Source organism: Peromyscus eremicus, chromosome 12, assembly GCF_949786415.1.
Source record: "Peromyscus eremicus chromosome 12, PerEre_H2_v1, whole genome shotgun sequence".
NCBI lineage: Eukaryota > Metazoa > Chordata > Mammalia > Rodentia > Cricetidae > Peromyscus > Peromyscus eremicus.
Window position 1 is genome coordinate 2,300,857 of NC_081428.1, and position 18,974 is coordinate 2,319,830.

The following is an 18,974-nucleotide window of genomic DNA, read 5'->3' on the forward strand; positions in this document are numbered from 1 at the left end:
CCCAGTCCCCGCCCCGCCCCGCCCCCCGCCGGCCTCCCCGCACCGGCTCGGCTCGGCTCGGCTCGGCTCGGCTCGCCGCCTCCGCCGCACAAAGGCCGGCGGCCGCCTCACCGCGCGCAGGGATCCGGGCCACGCGCGCGCGCGGTCCCCGCCTCCCCCTCACCTCCCACTCCGCTCCGCGGACGCAGGCCTCGTTTGCGCTTCACGCTCCCGGCACGCAGGACGCGGAGGCGGGCCGGGGGGGTGGGCGCCACATTCCCCGCGTCCTGCCACGCCGCGCGCGCGGCTCCCCGCCGGAGGGACTACTTCGCTTCCCTACCCCCTCGAGCCCCGCGCTACTTCCTGCCGCGGACGCGTCGGGCGCGCGGCATGGCGGCGGCGGCGCGCGCCTGAGGAGCCGGGAGGGGGGGTACGCCGGTCCGGTCAGGCCTCGGAGCGGCCTACACGCTCGGCTCGGCTCGGCTCGGCTCGCTCGCTCCCGCCCGCCCGCCTCGCGCCCCGCCATGGCGGAGCCTTCGCCAGCCCGACGTCCGGTGCCTCTCATCGAGTCGGGTAAGACGCGGCCGCGCGTCCCCCGGCCCGGCCCGGCCCGGCGCCGCGCGGCCGCCCGCTGACTGTCCCTGTCTTCTCTCCCCGCAGAGCTGTACTTCCTCATCGCCCGCTACCTCTCGGCCGGCCCGTGTCGCCGAGCGGCGCAGGTGAGTGCGAGCGGGTGAGCGAGCGGGTGAGCGGGCGGGCGGGCGGGCGGGCGCAGCAGCAGCAGCCGGCCGGGTCTGACCGTGCGTCTCTGCCGCAGGTGCTGGTGCAGGAGCTGGAGCAGTATCAGGTCGGTCATCCGCCCCCGCGTCCCCGTCCCCGCGTCCCCGTCCCGCCCGGCCTCCCGGCCGCGGTGGTCACTCGGACGCCTTTTCGTGTCTCTTTCCAGCTGTTGCCGAAGAGGTTGGATTGGGAGGGCAACGAGCACAGCAGGAGCTACGAGGAATTGGTGAGCAGCGCCCGCCCGCCCGCGTCCCCCGCGCGCTCGCCCGCGTCCCCGGCCGGGTCTCCGCTCCCGTGCTGGCGCCGCGGGGCCGCTCCCAGGGGGTTCACGGTGGCCCGGCAGCCCTGGGCGACTGGCCTGACCCCCACCCCCATCCCCGAGGGCTCGCGGTGGGGGCTGGGGGCAGATTTGGCAGAAAACGGTCCTGGGGGCGGCGCGAGCGCGGGCGGGGGCGCCCCTGGCGCGCGGCCCGGCCGGGTCTCCAGGTGCGCCGCCAGCCACTCAGAGGGGCGCTCTCGGCGCCCTCCGTGCCGACTTGTAACTCGAGCTCTCATTGGTCTCTCCTCTCCTGCCCCGCCCAGGTCTTCGGACCACTTGTTCCCTAGGAATAGTCATCAGTCTGTGAAGGTGGAGATGGCCCCTTGCCGTGTTTTTCTTTTTTCCACTGTTTTTCCTCTGCAGCGTGATAGGCCAGTGTAGTACCTTTGCTTCTCCGAGCGGTGTTTGTTGACCGCCTTAGGAAGTTGACTCACGCTTGATCTTGCTGTATGTAGTAGTAACAGGCTTTCAGTTGACATTCTTCCGTCATCTGTTTTTTGAGACTGGGTGTCATTATGTACCTATGGCTAGACTTGAACTCATTGTGTAGACCAGGTTCGCCTCGAACTTGATCTGATTGCTTCTTCCTCCAAGAGCTGGGACTAAAGTCCTTCGTGCCTGGCTTTCTTTGTTTTCTTCAGTGCTAACTTGTGTGTTAACTTGTATTTCCCTTTTCATTCTCCTCCCTACACTTGGTTAGACGTTCTGTGGTGTATGATTGAGTTTTATCCAGTTAACAAACGTTTGGGGTTTGGTTTATCGGTAATGGAACAGAAACGTTCCAGGAAAATAGTTTTTACAATTTTGAGTTAAGACGAAAAATTTGTGTTAACTAATTTGATTTGTTAGCCCACACTGAGCAGTGTTGTATACAGAGGACAGTTGAGAACGACCCCCGAGTCTCCACAGCTGACTTTTGGCCTTGACTGGAGTGCTGCTTCCTCGAGCCCCTCAGTACTGGGCCTGGATTACAGGGGAGTGCCATCACACTGGCTTCCCCCACATACCCAGGACTGGAGGCCGTCATATTCCTAGAGTAGTTATCAAGAAGTCAGCCAGGGGATTTGTCGTGTGTCTGAGCAGTTAAGTATAAACAATTTGAACTTTCAGGGCTAGGAATTTAACCCAGAGTGCTCAGTAGTGCTGGGCAGGTGCTCTAGTGGGTCCACTCCTGTTCTGTGCTTAGCCAGGTTGTTAGCTGTGACACTGGGAGCTATGAATAAAACAGGGTTGCTGGTTTGTTTAATTTGTCTTTTTAGGGTTATTTTTAAATAGCAAATGCTTCAGGCTGGTGAGATGGCTTTTCAGTTAGAAGCACTTCCTGCCAATCCTAACAACGTGGGTTTAATCTTGGGGATCCGTGTGGAGGAGGGAGAAAACCTACTTTCACAAGTAGATATCTGCCTTCCACTGTCAAGCATATGTATGCACATATGTACACACAGGTAATACACTTAAAGTGAATATTAAGTGAATATTTTCAAGAGCTTTCTAAAAAACTAATGGGCCAAATTTGTTTTCCTAGATTTGATGTTTTAAGGCTGGTGGGTGTGTGCATGCTGGGGTGTGAATCTAAGGCCTCTCCTGGTGCTGTACCCACAGGCAGAGTTTTACCACAGTCCTTCCCGCCAGACAAGGGCTAGGATTCTGATTTACAGTTCCAGCTGGGCAGAGTTGTACTTTGGAGCCACACCCTCTTCCTAGCTACCTCCAGATGTCTTGTAGTGTGTGTTTGTGTCCATCTGATTCTCTTTGTAGCCCTGGCTGTTCTGGAACTCACTCTGTAGACCAGGCCAAGTGCTAAGACTAAAGGTGTGCATCAGGTGTTCTTTTTGAAAGTCTAGGGAACATTTAAGTAGTTTGTCTCATAGTTTTACTCCAGAGCTATTGTTGACACTGTAGTCCTACTGGGGAGAAATTAAGAAACAAATGTAGGGCTTGCCTTACCTTGCCTTACTGCAGAAGCCACATTATAAAGTCTAGAGAGGAGTTTGTTTTCTTTTTGTCTTTTTGCTGCTAAGAATTTCTTAAAACCCACTTGAGGTACTGGTATCTGAATTTTCTGAGTGGCTCATGCAGTATCACTTCTTACCATCTGATTACTGTTTGGGTACCCTTTCCCTTATCACTGTACCCCTGGTGGTTGGGAACACGGTGCAGGAGTCGGGGTCAGGGTACACTTGTGGGAGTTGGGCAGTGGGACTCAGACAAGTGATTTACCTGCTGAGCCTCTCACTGGCTCTAGGACATTGTTGTTACTGTTTTGTGGAGACTTCTAGATACTCTCCTTTTTTTCTTTAGAATTTAGGTTTGTGCTATTTCAAGTATACACAAAATTAGAATTATTCTGTACATGTTAACAGTTTGCAGTTTACCAATTTGCTATGTTTATGTTAGTTTCCGTTTGAGGCATTCCATTTTTATTACTATCAATGAAATCTTTCAACAGATAAATGGAATGCTGACTCACTCACCAGCTACCTGTTACCACTGATTAATCGGAATGTTGTATCTGTTCTCAACTTTATTGAACTACCTGTTAGCCAGTGATTAATTGCACTGCTGTGTCCTCTCACCCCATTGAGTTGCCTTTTAAGCAAGTCTGTAAAGTAATTCTTTTAACGCTGGAGTTATGTGTGTGATAGTCACTGAGTGTCCTGGCAGGTGTGTGGTGGTCAGAGGACAACTTGGAGAGCTGGTTCTCCTTCTAGGGTGAGTTCTAGTCCCTTTACTTGCTGCACCATCTCTCCTTTCCAGTAATTTATTTTGTAAATTACATTTATTTGGTGTGTGTTGTGGTGGGGAGGCATTTAAGTGGGTGAGTTGCAATTAAGAGAACAATTTGTAGGAGTGTTGTTCCACCATGTGAGTCTTGGGGATTGAACTCAGGTTGTCAGGCTTGGCAGCAAGTGTCTTTACTCACTGAACCATCTTGCCAGTCTCACTGGAATATTTTAGAGCAAATTCTACACATTTATACATTCCTAAATTACTGTTGTATTACTACTGTTGTTTTTTGGTTTATTTGTTTTTCTCTGGAGACAGGGTCTCTCTTTGTAGCCCTGGCTGTCCTGGAACTAGCTCTGTAGACCAGGCTGGCCTTGAACTCACTGAGATCGGCCTGCTTCCCAAGTGCTGGGATTAAAGACGTGCACCTCCCATCAGCTATTTCTTTTTGAGGGATACAACCCAGGTTCAGCCTCTAGCACAGTCAAAATGGAACTTTGTGAATGCCTGTCTATCACAGGTTGTGTGTTTTGCATGGTGGGTGGGTTAATGCAGGGTGTAATGTAGTCCAGGCTATCTGGCCTTGATATATAGCTGAGGATGACCTTGATCAAGCACCTGATCTTACTGGGCTTACAAGTGTGTAACACAAATGCTTGGCTTGAGTAAAACCTTTAATAGTTTACTCAAGAGACCAAGAGATTTGTTATCTGCCTTTATCTGATTGTTTGCTGGAAGTATTTCCCATGTTTCTTTTCCTCGGTGGTTCCAATCCTTTGATAAGAATTATTTGGTTGGGGGCTGGAGAGTGGCTCAGTGGTTAAGAGGACCCGGGTTCAATTCCCAGCACCCACATGGCAGCTAACAACTGTCTGTAACCCCAAGATCTGGCACCCTCACACATACATGCAGGCAAAGCACCAATGCAGATTAAAAACAATGATTTAGTAGAATTCACACATTCTGTATGTCCACAGTGGCACCAAATCAGTCAAATGTGAATCTGCTATGGTATGTCTGGGCACTAGTAATTTTATAAGCTTTCCAGGTGGTTCAAATACAGCTTTACAAAGTTACACCTTACTTTACATTTGTGTCTGTACTGTTAATCTGACCTGTATTTAGGAGCAAGAGTACCCTTGCCTATTAAAAATTGAGACTAAAGCCAGGCAGTAGTGGCATACACCTATGATCCCAGCACTCGGGAGGCAGGCAGGAGGATCTTTGTGAGATTGAGGCCATCATGGTTTACAGAGCTAGTTAGTTCCAGGGCAGACAGGGCTACATATAGAAATGCTGTCTCCAAAAACAAAGAAAAAGATGCTGAGGCAAAGGCACTGGTTGGCCAACCTGGGCTGTGTAGAGAGACTATCTAGGAACGAAGCAAAGCGGAGCATTAGGAGGTCTCTTCCACCTCATTGTGCTGCGGATTGGGATTGAGTCTTGATTGGATGACAGTAGAAATCTTTCGTTTATTTTGTGTATCTGTGCATGTGTGCCACAGTGTGCAGATGCAGGTCAGAATTCGGCTTGTTGGAGTCAGTTTTCTCCCACAGTGTATGTTCCAAGAAGCCATCACATGGGTACTTGAGTAACATTTTTATAGGCTAGTGTCTTCCATAACCAGTAAGAGAAATCAGTTCATCCTTACATTGTGCTATCACTAGGAGATTATCTTTGGGATTTTGATTGTTTACATAAATTCTCTTAGAAGACTGATCACCCTATGTAGTCCTGACTGACCTGCCAGTGCCGAGTGTGCTGCCATGGTGGTCTCATTGTCATTTTTCTTAGATTTTAAATTAGAAATCTTCTGTTCAGTAATTGCTTCTCTTAAAATATATATATATATTTATGGGAGATGACTCAGTGGTAAAGAGCACTGGCTGCTCTTTCAGTTAGGACCTGGGTCCCATTTCTAGCACTAAATGGCAGTTCACAACTGTCTGTGACTCTTGTCTTAGGGATCCAGTGCTGTCATTTGGCCTCCAAGAGCACAAGACACGTGGTGCACAGAGGTACATGCCGGCAAAATACCCATACACATAAGCAAAAATTTTTAAAGATTATTATTTTAAGAGTGTGTGTGTGTGTACACGTGTACACGTGAGCACACATGAGTACAGGGGTACCCTCAGAGGCCAGAGGTATTGGATCTCCTGGAGCTGGAGTTTCTGGCAGTTACGAGCCTGTGTGACACGGGTACTGGGAATCGAACTCTGGTCCTCTGCAAGAGTAGCATATACTCTTAACCGATGAGCCGTCTTTCCAGACCTCTTGAGAGTTTTTTTTGTTGTTTGGCAAATTAGTTAATCTCTGTCCAATCTCTACTTTGTCTTTCCTTTTCTTCCTCTTTCTGTTTTCTTGTCCCACCTTCTTCCCTCCCTCCAGCACAGGGGTCTTGTTCTGTAGTCCTGGCTGATCTGGAATTTGAGATGTAGACCAGCCTCCTGCTTCTGCTGCTTTAGTGCTGGCATTTTAGATGTGTGCCACTTTGCTGGCCTTCTACCCCAGCTTTTTGTTCTGTATAACAGGTCTAATAATATTCCCGAAAGAAGTGGCTTTAAGATGTGCATGTAGCTGGGCGTGGTGGCGCACACCTGTAATCCCAACACTCAGGTGGCAGAGGCAGGCAGATCTCTGAGTTTGAGGCCAGCCTGGTCTACAAAATGAGTTCCAGAACAGCTAGAGCTGTTACACAGAGAAAACTTGTCTTGAAAAAACTGGAGGGAAAAGAAAGAAAAAAAAAAAAGAGAAAGAAAAAAAAAGATGTGTATGTAGGGGTTGGAGTCTGCTCAGTGTTTGGGAATATTGCTGCTCTTCCCAACAATCTAAGTTCAATTCCCAGCACTCACATGGCATCACAATTATTTGTAACTTCAGTTCCAGGGGATCTGACATCCTCACACAGACATACATACAGGCAAAACACTAATATACATAATATAAATAAATCATTAAAAAAATACTGTGTTCATGTGGTAACAGTATTTGTTATTTTGTTTGTTTTGAGACACTATGTAGCTCTGGCTGGCCTGCAACTAGGAGATCTGTCTGCCTTTACCTACTGAGATCAAAGTCACCAGTATCTGTAAGATTGCAGGTAGAATAGGTGTCATTTTAATTAGTTTTCATTTGTAGGGTCTTAGGACAACAAATCTTTATGAATGCTATTATCTGAATCAAGAGCAGCTGACAGGTACCTACTTGTGGGTCACTAAAGGATGGACAAGCAGCAGGCCATCTTTGTGTTTGGTACTGAAGACTGGGGGTTGTGGTGACACCGAGTCATGTGGCCTTGGCTGTGCTGCTTCGAGAGACTAATTGCTTTGTGTCCACAGGCTCACCTGACCACTGGGGTTTGCATCTTCAGGGTAAAGTGCCATGGATTTGTTTCTTGGTGTATGGGTTTTTGTTTTGTTGTTTTCTATATTAAGTAGGGTTGTGGATTTGTGTCTTGTTGTTGTTGTTGAATTTCTTTAGCGCTTTTTTTTTTATTTCCTAAGTATAAGACACACTAGGCTTTCTTGTCTTCCTGTTGAATTGACCTAATATTTTAAAACTAGGAAATGACCCTCATTTAGGTGACACTTAAAACATTAAAATTATTGTCATGAGTGTGAGTGCTTTGCCTGCATGTGTACGTACTGTCACATGTGTGCCTGTTCATCCAAGGAGGTCGGAAGAGGACGTGGAACTTTTTGGAACTGGAGTAACAGATGGTTGTGAGCCACCATGTGGTTTCCAGGAACTCAACCCAGGTCCTCTGTAAGAGCAAGTGCCCTTAATATTTGAGCCATCTCTTCAGCTCCAAATGGTGTCATCTTGCAGTTGAGTATCTAAGTCTGTTCCTGTTTAACCTCTGGGTCCTGTGCTAGACAAGTACCCTCCCACTGAGCTACAGCCCCAGCTGATCATTCTGAGTCTAAACCATGGGCCATATGAACAAGATTGTTTTATCAGTTCTTGAGGTGGGCTGGTGTAGATGGAGAAACACAGCTTTCTTGAAAGGAAATAGAAACTTCGTCCTGTAGCCGAGTAGAAGTAACCATGGCCTGGGAACAAAGATTTAAGTTACCCTAAATACCATGTTCCCAATGTGGCAATAATTGCGTGAAATTTTTATAGCAACAGTGTAAAGTCATAAACAAAGGCAGTTTTTTGATACATGTAGAAACTGTTGGTTGAAGTTTCTGTCCCTCCAGCCAGCTCCCAAATAAACACACAGAGACTTATTAACTATAAATGCTTAGCTGATAGCTTAGTCTTGTTACTGACTAGCTCTTTTAACTTAAATTAACCCATATTTTTTATCTACACTCTACCACGAGGTGGTACCTTTTTTCAGCATGGTATGTTCATCTTGCTTTTCTCCATGTCTTCTCTAGACTACACCCTTCTTCATTCCCTGGCTTTTTTCCCCTGTCCGCAAGTCCCTTCTAACCTCTTCTTGCCTATTGGCTGTTGGCTCTTTAGTAAACAAATGAGAGCAACACATCTTCACACTGTACAAAAAGACTATTCCATGACAGGAAACATCAAGGAGGTGATTGCAACAAAGTGGGGAGTCTGCTATTTCTAGTGAGGTGTGATCTGGTGGCACTCTTAGCTTTTAGAGTGGAGGAGGCTGGGCTGGGCATAGTGGCACACCCCTTACAATCCCAGCACTCAGGAGGCAGAGGCAGGTGGATTTCTGAGTTCAAGGCCAACCCGATCTACAAAGCTAGTTTTAGGATGGCCAGGACTGCCGAGAGATCCTGTTTTGATAAATAAAAAACAAAAACAACAACAATGTAGGGTGGTGGTGTTTTCATGACTTCAGTCCCAGTACTGAGAGGCAGAGGCAGGTGAATCTCTTGAGTTTGAGGCCAGCCTGGTCAGGACATCCAGGGCTACACAGAGATCCAAACACAACAAAAACCCAACAGTAATAAAAAGGTGGGGTCTGTTAGAACATTCCAGAAAGCTCTTAGCCATGAAGATCTTCGGTGAAACACAGATGGCAATAATAATACATGGCTATTTAGGGGCCCAAAGACAGCCCAAAATAATTTGGTTCTGGTCTGTACCAAACACGTTCTCGGTCTGTCAGTTAGCCTTGCACTGCATTGAACACAGTGTCGCTATGTCTGGGCACTTGAGTCTGCACTGAACTTTGTTGTATAAAAGAGACAGATGGTCCAGTGAAGTGTCCGCCCCAGTAAAGATATGTTTCCTCACAGGCTAGAAGTATGGTGGCTGGGCCTTTGTAGTTTGTAATTGACGTGCTTGGGCACTGTTGGATTTAGTTGACTTCACGTACTTTGAGGGTAAGATCAAAACATCTTCCAAAGAGTTTAGAATTTGGACATTTGTGAGTATATGTAAGTGTATGTATGCATATATTTATTTATTCACTTGGAGACAGGGTCTCATTGTTTAGCTTTGCTGTTCTGGAACTCATGTAGACCAGGCTGGTCTTGAACTCAGAGATTGCCTTCTTCTGCCTTCCAAGTGCTAAGATTAAAGGCATATGCCATCATACCTGGCCTGTATAGGTGCATTTAAACACTTTTTGTGTATATACTCAATTTGTGTATGTGCATGTGCTCATGGCATGTACATGTAAATGTTAGTATTTTATTCATCATAAATATATTCAGACATATCTTAGTGCCTTTTATTAATTAAGGAGTCATTATGATTAAAACATTAAAAACGCCGGGTGGTGGTGGTACATGCCTTTAATCCCAGCACTCGGGAGGCAGAGGCAGGTGGATCTCTGTGAGTTCGAGGCCAGCCTGGGCTACCAAGTGAGTTCCAGGAAAGGCGCAAAGCTACACAGAGAAACCCTGTCTTGAAAAAACAAAACAAAACAAAACAAACCCCCCAAAAACATTAAAAACATTTTTATGTGGCTGGGGAGATGACTCAGCAGTTAAGAGCACTGACTACTCTTCCAGAGGACCTGAGTTCAATTCCCAGCACCCACATGGAAGCTCACAATTGTTAACTCCCTAGATCTGACCCTCACACAGACATACATGCAGGCAAAACACCAATGCACATCAAAAAAACAAAAATACCAAACATTTTTAGATTTACTTATTTTGGAACAAAGTCTTGCTATATAGATTGGGCTGGAACTCTCAGAAATCTTCCTGCCTCAGCCTTCGATTACTGGGATTAAAGGGCGTGTGCCATTATACCCAGCTAGATTCACTTACTGTGTTTTGTGTGTGTGTGTGTGTGTTTTGTCTGTGTTATAGGTGGTTGGTGACCATAGAGTTAGAGGATGGTGTCAAATGCCTTGGGACTGTAGTTAAGTATGAGTGTGAGCCACCATGCGAGTACAGGGCATTGAACCTGGGACCTCTAGGAGAGCAGCCAGTGCTTTTGACTGCTGAGTTAAGATGCTTGGAAAAGTGGTAGCTGGTTGTCAAGAAGTTGAGTGAAGTTGAGTTGACAAGGCCAAACTCAGAGCCCAATGTGTTCATCCCAAAAGATGCTGCTGTAGATGTGAGGTCGTTTGTTGTGGAGAGTTGAGTCCTTTCTATTGGTCAGTGTCAGTTGAGACATTGAGTTTTTTGTGCATCTCATGCATTTTCTGGGCTCCTCAGATGTATGGGTTTGTTGTGGGTCAGACTGGTGGCAGCAGATTACCAAACTGACCGTGGTCTTTTGGTGCAGGTTTGGCTTTGAAACTTCTTCATATGTCCAGTGAGCTGGTTGCCACCAGTCCACTGTTTGTTGTATGTCACAGATCATTTGAGAAATGGTTCGTTTGTACTCAGGATAAGGACAGCAGTTCAAAGGGCTTTTTTTTTTTTTTTTTTTTTGGGTCACTGCATAGACAATATCTTAGGAACATTTTCACTTTTCCAACTTCAAATGTTGAATGTCTTTTGAAGGTCTCTATAGGAGTTTTTTTTTTTTTTTTTTTTTTGTGTGTGTGTGTGTGTGTGTGTGTGTGTGTGTGTGTTTGAGATAGGGTTTCTCAAACATTAATAGCATTACGTGTCCTGGAACTCTCTGTAGGTCAGGCTGGCCTTGAATTCACAGAGATCTGCTTGCCTCTGCTTCCTGAGTGCTGAGATCAAAAGGCATGCGCCACCACCTCCTAGATGCCTGTAGAGTTCTTTGCCAACTGCTGTTGTAGTTTAAGTGTGATAGCTGTCTATCGTGATTGCTCTTGGTTGGTTATTGTCTACTTAATAGCCTTAGTGCTTCTCATCTTCAAGGCTGAAGGTGAAAGTTCCTTTGTAAAGCAACATACCGTTTTTTTTATTAGTATTTATTTTTGTTTTGTGTGTATAAGTAGTTTGCTTGAATGTATGTCAGAGCAGCATGAACATACCTGGTGTCTTTAGAAGTCAGCAGAGTGCGTTAGGTTCTTTGGGACTGGAGTTGCGGACAGTTGAGCATTATGTGTGCTGGGAACAGAATCCAGGCCCTCTGCAAGAGCAGTCAGTGAGTGCTCTTTCTGCTGCTGACCCATCTGTCCAACCACCTGCAAAACTGCACCCCTGCCGCCTAATGTGCTGGCATTCGTAGCAGTATCTGGTCCAAGTGTGCTGTTGATGTTAGGAGTTGCTGTACAGCCCATTTTGAACTCAAAGATGATTGGGTGAACTTGGCTTTTATTTAACCCCATTACTGTATTATAAAACAAATATAAAATAGCAAGTAATAAATCATTAGCAAAAAAGATAACACGAGAAGTACTCATTAAAAGCCTGTATAACATACTCACATTTATTAAAGATGTACTCCAGTACAATACGACATTTCCGCATTGAAAAACCACTGCTGCTGTTGTACAGCCACGTATGAAACCCTCTCAGAGGTGTGTTTGCTGTGTTTATACCCTTAATACAGTGGCTGTGAGAGAAGTAGGAGCTGCTCCATTTCCTCAGCTCCTTAATCTAGCCAGCTTCTTAGTCACATCCATGTCCGTGCATAGAGGCAGCTGCCTGCAATCTTAGCTCAGGCAGCTGAGGCATGAGAATCTTGAGTGGAGGCCAATCCAGGCTTCCATCCATAGCATAACTGTCTCAAAAACAAAACTTGCATCATTTCATAGTCTGGGTGCAGTGATGAAGTTTGGCTGTAGAGTGCTTCCTGTTCATGTAGGAAGCTCTGGGTTGTTAATCCTCAGAGCTACAAAACAACACCCACCCCAAGGAAGCAAACCAGACCTACAGCCTCTGATGCAGACTTACACAAGTCTACTGCACAACTGCTGAGATTAAAACATCTTTCTGAAATATTTGACTTGTTTTACTAGAGTCTGTCTAGATTGTGATTTGTCATTGTTGGGTGGTGTGTGTGTGTTGAGAATGTCTCACTATAGTTCGACTGGCTTCCCAACAAGAGATCTGCCTGCCTCTGCTAAGTGCTATGATTAAAGGTGTGTGCCACCATGCCCAGTTGTGTTAGGTGTTCTTGGTTTTTCTTTTTTCCCCCTGAGACATGGTTTCTCTGTGTAGCTTTGGCTATCTGGGAACTTGCTCTGTAGTCCAGGCTGGCCTCAAACTGGAAGAGATCTACTTGTCTCTGCCTCCCAAGTGCTGGGATCAAAGGTGTGTGCCACCACCACTGCCTGGCTGTGAGGTGTTTTTAATTAAGTTTTTTTTTTAAGATTTATTTTGGTTCACAGTTTGAGGGTATAGTCCACCAAGGCTGGAAAGGACTGGTAGCAGAAGTGTGGGCCATCCACACGCAAGAGGCAGAGAGTGAATTCTGACCAGTTTTTGTGTTTTGAGATAGTGTCACATGTAGCCCATCAAGTACTTTAGCCCATAATTTTTCTTTCTTTCTTTTTTTTTTTTTTTTTTTGGTTTTTCAAGACAGGGTTTCTCTGTGTAGTTTTGTGCCTTTCCTGGATCTCGCTCTGTAGACCAGGCTGTCCTCGAACTCACAAAGATCCGCCTGCTCTGCCTCCCAAGTGCTGGGATTAAAGGTGTGCGCCACCACTGCCTGGCCATAATTTTTCTTAATACTAAATTATTCAAGCCTGTGTAATAAAGGAGTGAGTTATATTAGTTTTTAGAGTTACTTACGTACACTTAAGCATAAAGTGCTAATTAATTAAAAAAACACTTGAAGACTATAGTAGATATATCTTTTAAGTCTTTTGTGGGAATGTCTGCCAGGTGGTAGGAAAGATGAGTTGAGAAGTTGAAAGATATTTTCTATAGCTTTTTCTATCACTCTACATAAAGAAAATTTTTATGTTGGAATCAGGCTGTTTTACATTTGGATTAAGAGCAGAAGTCCATTGTTAACTAATAGTTTTCTGTACCCCAATAATACGTTTCTCCACTGACTCAGTAAGCCAGATCAGGCCGAATTGAAAAAGTAAAAGAATAGGCTTATTGAGCAAAGCAACTCTGGGTGAGTTCTCCAGTGCCAGAGATCAAAGCAGGAGAAGTCACACGCTCAAACTAAAGCTAAGGAGCATATATACCCTGTAGGCCAGGGGGTGATGACATGTCCTCCACAAGCTGGGTTTGTACCCAAGTATGGCCAAAAGCTGGAATGCTTAGGCGGAGACTTGGGCTGCTGGCAACTTCAGGGGAGGAGCTGCTGCAGCTGCCAGAATGCAGAACTGGGCTTTTTGGTGCCTTCCCTTTGTTCAGAGATCTCTGAGAGGGTGGGGTTTGGAGAGAGAGGAATGGGGTTCTTCAGATCAAGCAGGAGTGAGCTGGAGGTCCCAGCCGAACATTAACCAATAGTTGAGGTGATTGTAGATCTATAATTACATGTGTCAGAGTTTCTCTGGAGGAGTGTGCCCCAGAGTTTGAAAATGTTGATGTCCACAGTGCTGGTGCCTGCCAGTCTGAGTGGGTTCATCCTGCCCAGTGGGATTTATCATTCCAGAAGTGCTGGGCATTCCAATACAGATAGCTAGTGAGAATGAAGTGGAATGTGGTGGCTCATACCTATAATCCCAGCACCCTGGAGGCTAAGGCAGAGGATTGGGGCAAGTTCAAGGCCAGCCTGATCTGCTTAACAAGTTTCAGGCCAGCCAGGGAGGGATACAGAGGGAAGCTGTCGTAAAAATAAAAATGAGGGGCTGGAGAGATGACTCAGCTGTTAAAGCACTGGCTGTTCTTCCAGAGGACCCTGGTTCAATCCCCAGCAACCACATGATGACTCACAACTGTCTAACTCCAGTTCCTTGGGATCTGACATTTTCATGCCAATGCACATAAAATAAAGTTAAATAGGGGCTGGAGAGATGGCTCAGAGGTTAAGAGCATCTGGCAGCTCTTCCAGAGGACCTGAGTTCAATTCCCAGCAACCACATGGTGGCTCACAACCATCTGTAATGAGATCTGGTGCCCTCTTCTAGCCTGCAGGGACACATGTAGGCAGAACACTGTATACATAGTAATGAATCTTTTTTTTTTTTTTTTTAAAGTTAAATTATTTTAAAAAAATAAAAAAATCATAGGCAGGCAACATTTAGTTTTATTTCAGATACAGTCATGTTATTTAACTGTGTGCATCTTCATGAGTTAAACTCCAGTTCTCTTTGTGTTTGCTCTGTGGTTTATCCTTATTGAGGTGTAATTAACTTCTGTCTAATCTCTTATTTAAAAGTGTTGAGTTTGATAAGAGCTGAATGTTGTCACCACAGTGAAGACAGTGAAGAATTCTCCTGGTACCTTCCTGCATTTCTGATGTGTTCTGATTGCAGTAGGCGATCTCTGCCTTCTGAAGCACAGTTGTCTCAGTTGTACCTTGTTTTCTTTTTTTCTTTTTTTAGGTTTTTCAAGACAGGGTTTCTCTGTGTAATAGCCCTGGCTGTCCTGGAACTAGCCCTGTAGCCCAGGCTGGCCTCAAGCTTACAGAGATCTGCCTCCTGAGTGCTGGGATTAAAGGCGTGCGCCACTACAGCCTGTCTCTCTGTTGTGTCTTCTGTATTATTTGAGTTTCTTTGTCCTTTGATTCTTGAATGCACGTATACAATGTCCCAGCTCCTTAGATTCCCCTCTCCAGCACCTCCCCTTATCACCTTCATCACTTCTTTCCTTTTTAATGAATCGAATTAGTGCTGTCCACATGTGCAGAGGTGTTGGAGCCATCTTTTCCAGTCACTTCTAGCAGGAGGCAGAGGCAGGCGGATCTCTGAGTTCGAGGCCAGCCGGGTCTACAGTGTGAGTTCCAGGACAGGCTCCAAAGCTACACAGAGAAACCCTGTCTCGAAAAAACATAAAACAAACAAATAAACAAAAAATAGTCAGCTCTAACCCTGTGGCCTGGAACTTGATATGTAGACCCTGAGTTGATCTTGAACTTGAGTCCTGCCTACCTCTGCCTTCTAAGTTCTGGGATTATAGGTGTAAGCTACTGTGCTTGGTTTAATAATTTCTTTTTATTGTTATATCTTATACTGGTGTTGTATAGCATATTTACTTACTCATTTGTGACTGGAAATTTGTTTATACCTTAATTGAAAAGAAGCTGTTAACACTCATGTAGGACCTGGAGAGATGACTCAGTGGCTAAGAGTGCTTGATGCTTTTGTAGAGGACTGGGGTTTGATTCCCAGTACCTACATGTTGACCTACAGTGGTTAGTTGTTAACTCCAGTTCTAGGGAAATTTGACTCCCTCTTTTGAACTGAAGGCACATGAATAGTACACAAGACAGACGTGCAGGCAAAACAGTTATACACAGACATCTTAAAAATACTAAAAATTTAATGTGCCTACTTATGAGCATGTGTTTTAAATATTGTTACTTTGGAGTGGAGTGGCTGAACTGTTTTCAAAAGTTCTAGTACCTTATATACCCATCAGACATTTCTCCATTTTTGTTTTTGCCTTTGCTCTTTGGGATGGGGTGTCATATAGCTCAAGGTGGTCTTGAACTTGCTGTGTAGCTGAGACTGGCATTGAGCTTCCTCTGCCTCCCCAGTGCTTACAGGTGTCTGGCTAGTTTCTCCATCTGGCCAGTCTTTAGTACTAGCCAGGCTAGTCTACTTGACAGGAGCAGTGGCTCCTGGAGGCTTGAGTGTGCTTCACTGCTTGGCTCTCTGGGTGTCTTCATGCCCATGCCACCTGGTCATGGTCTTTGATGTCTGCTCAAATCGTTAGGTCAGAATTGGATTCTGAAAGGCGAGTGTTTGGATGTAGTGCTGAGTACTGTTGAGAACTCGGAGCCTTTCCCATCTGTTCTAGATGCAAGTTCTTCATTAGATGGGTGCTTTGCAGTATTTCTATCACTTTGCAGTATGTCTATAATGTGACTTATAAAGTGACAATTTTATTATGTATGATGGTCATATCTACTGTTTACATTTTTTGTTCTAATAAGTCTTTAGTTTTCATTTATACATGATCAGTGTTGAGATACTCAGCAGGCCCATGTTCATTCCCACACATGTAAGCACAACAGAGGTATACATTAAAGGTTGATTGTTTTTGAGAAATAGTGTCTGCCCTTGTTCTAGCGCCATTTATTGGGAAAATGTTTTCTGCACTGAACAGCATTTGTCATTTTGTCAGAAACTGCCAGTTTCTTTCTGCACAGTTCATCCTATGATGTGTCTGTTCTCTGACACCGTCCTGTTTATAGATTATACCTCTGTAAAAAGTCATGAGACTGAGTATTGTTTGCACCTTTTCAAAGTTAGTTTGGCCTTTTCTATGTCATTTGTATTGAATTTTAGAATAAAATTGTCAGTTTCTGTAAAGAAAAATCTTGGAGTTTTGATTAGAGGTTGACTCTATAGACAGTTTACTGTTTGAGGTGTCTTTTTTTTTTTTTACTGCATTTTATAGTTTTCACTGTGATGTTCACATTTTAACAGACTGTTATGAATTTAAAAAAACATGTTTGAGTACTCCTGTATGCAGTGTTGTTATTAAAACTTAACTCTCCAACCAGGTCTTGTCCAATAAGCATGTGGCTCCTGATCACCTGTTACAAATCTGCCAGCGCATCGGCCCGATGCTGGATAAAGAAATTCCACCCAGTATTTCAAGAGTCACTTCTTTACTTGGTGCAGGAAGGCAGTCTTTGCTACGTACAGCAAAAGGTACCTTAATTTGAAGAAGTGTTCTGCTTTGTATTAATAGCTTATGTTATAATTGTGAAGTTGTGTAAGCGTTGTGAAAGGTAACAATGTAACTAATGCCATGGACTATAAATTCTCTGCAATTAGTGTAGATCTTTGAATTTTATCATGTGTTTAATGGGTCCTTTTGCATTTCAAAATTGATAAAGACACAGATGTTAAGCTAAAAGCTTGAATTTAAGATGTGTTTGAGGTTTTATCAATGTCAGCTCTTAATTTTTCCATTTTTGTAGCTCACTCATAACTTCAATGGCTGTAATTGTATGTGTCTAATAAACTCTTTAAATACTAGAATTATTACTTTTGATATTTAGATTTTGAAAGTCCTTTGTTATAAGGCAAAGTGATTTAAAAACAAAATATGATAGCAGCTTGAAAAAACATGCACCAAAAATGTAAACTTGCATGGTTCCTTTTATTTTTTTACTAACTTTTTTTTTAAAATTTTTTATTTTTTATTTTTTTTTGCTAAGTTATGTGCTAGCAAGATGTTCCGAATTGCTATACTTTTTTTGTTAGCTTCGTATAACTGACTTAGACTAAGTACCTGTGTGTGATATGCTCTATGTATACATGTGGCTAAACTGCTAATGGGCAAGTGTGTTGGTTCTGATCTTAGCAGACTTCAGTTTCATTGTGATTATTTTGTTACAAGCTGTTGCTGATGTAATGCTACCTCTTAGATGCTCCACTGGTACAAAGCTTGACTGAGAATGAGCACCCCACTTCTTGTTTCATGCCAGACCCGCTTGCCAGCCTTAGTTGTTTCTTCGTGCCCTATAACCTTGCCGCACTGTGGATCTCGTCAGGAGACTGTCCCCAACCTCCTTTTCAGCATCTTTGTCATTATTTTCACCGTGAGCTGTTTGACAGCAGTTGCTTGGGTAGCACGTTTTCTTTCTCCTTGTGTCAAGCTCAAGCTCTGTGTTGTTTTGTCATGAGGCTTGTGTGAGGACTGGCAGACTTAGAAGAGGTTTCAGCGAGGGGCCCTATTTCTGCTCATGTTTTTGTGCTAGTGCCCGAGGATGCTTTCTGTTCATGTAAAACATGGCATGCCTGGTAGTGTGGGGTACCCGAGCTCAGTGGACTTAGTGCGATGCCTCTCCTTGTTGGCACTTGTGAAGCAGCTTGTTCTAGCTCAGCAGGCGCAGAGCGTGAGCCTGTGTTGGCTTGTGCTCTTCTGTGTGCTCCCTTAGTGTGTCTCCTTTAGACCTGGGCAGTATGTGTCTTTAGAAGGCTCATGCACACACACTGTGTATTTGCTCTTCTCTAGAGAGCTGCCTTCTATCCTAATGTGGGAAGCTATTTAACTTGAACTCACTAATTCTTCCTGATGAGTTCAAGGCAATAGTACTGGCCAAACCAATTTTAAACTGAATGAGTCAAGTCAAAGGTTTTTTGATACATCAGATAAGTTCAAAATATCTTCTTAAAATTCTCCACTTTTGAAAACTGGGGTCAGTTGTGATAAGACTGCTCATTTTAAATGTTGTATGGTATTTTTCATTGAACAATAAACAGTTAACTTGGTATCACAGTCCCTCTTACTAATCATTTACAGTGGAACTCTTTGAAGGTCCTGGAACCTTGGAGCCTCAGTTACCTCATTTGTAATTAGTGGGAACACCTACCTCACAGGGTTGTTGTGAGGACTCCTGAGCTGATGTATGTGGGAAGCACTGGGCGGACTGTAAAGTGCTGTGTTGTCAGTGTCCCTGCTGATGTACCTGAGATGTCTCCAGACTAGCTATAATGAACCTCCCCAGGCTTTTCTGTTAAAGTATACTAGCTGGTAAAACTTTGAATAAACTGTTTATTACAATGTACGTAAGTATTCTATAAGATCTTTCTTTGGGTTAACTGTCAAGATTTTATGTGTGTCTAAACTTCGTTTTAAAGACTGCAGGCACACAGTGTGGAAGGGCTCTGCCTTTGCTGCTCTTCACAGAGGAAGACCGCCTGAAATGCCTGTGAATTATGGCTCCCCACCAAGTCTTGGTGAGTGCGGTTGGCCTGTGAGGCCCCAAAACTGTTCCTTGAATTTCATGAAGACATTATAAATGCCGTGGAAGTGCTGGTAGAGTGTTACTGCAGTAGTAA

General features: G+C 44.7%; 1 protein-coding gene across 2 annotated transcripts in view; it reads left to right on the forward strand.

Annotated features, from left to right (window-relative positions):
* Positions 1–481: 481 nt before the first annotated feature.
* Brwd1 (bromodomain and WD repeat domain containing 1) overlaps positions 482–18,974 on the forward strand; it is a 94,137-nt gene continuing 75,644 nt past the window's right edge. Inside the window, exons 1-6 of one of the 2 annotated variants that reach the window (XM_059277429.1) lie at positions 482–552; positions 640–698; positions 797–826; positions 926–985; positions 16,685–16,835; positions 18,774–18,872. In XM_059277429.1, the coding sequence (XP_059133412.1) occupies positions 504–552; positions 640–698; positions 797–826; positions 926–985; positions 16,685–16,835; positions 18,774–18,872 (448 nt within the window). In that variant the 5' untranslated portion in view covers positions 482–503. The remainder of the gene's footprint in view (positions 553–639; positions 699–796; positions 827–925; positions 986–16,684; positions 16,836–18,773; positions 18,873–18,974) is intronic. The other variant, XM_059277430.1, reaches the window with a different exon arrangement.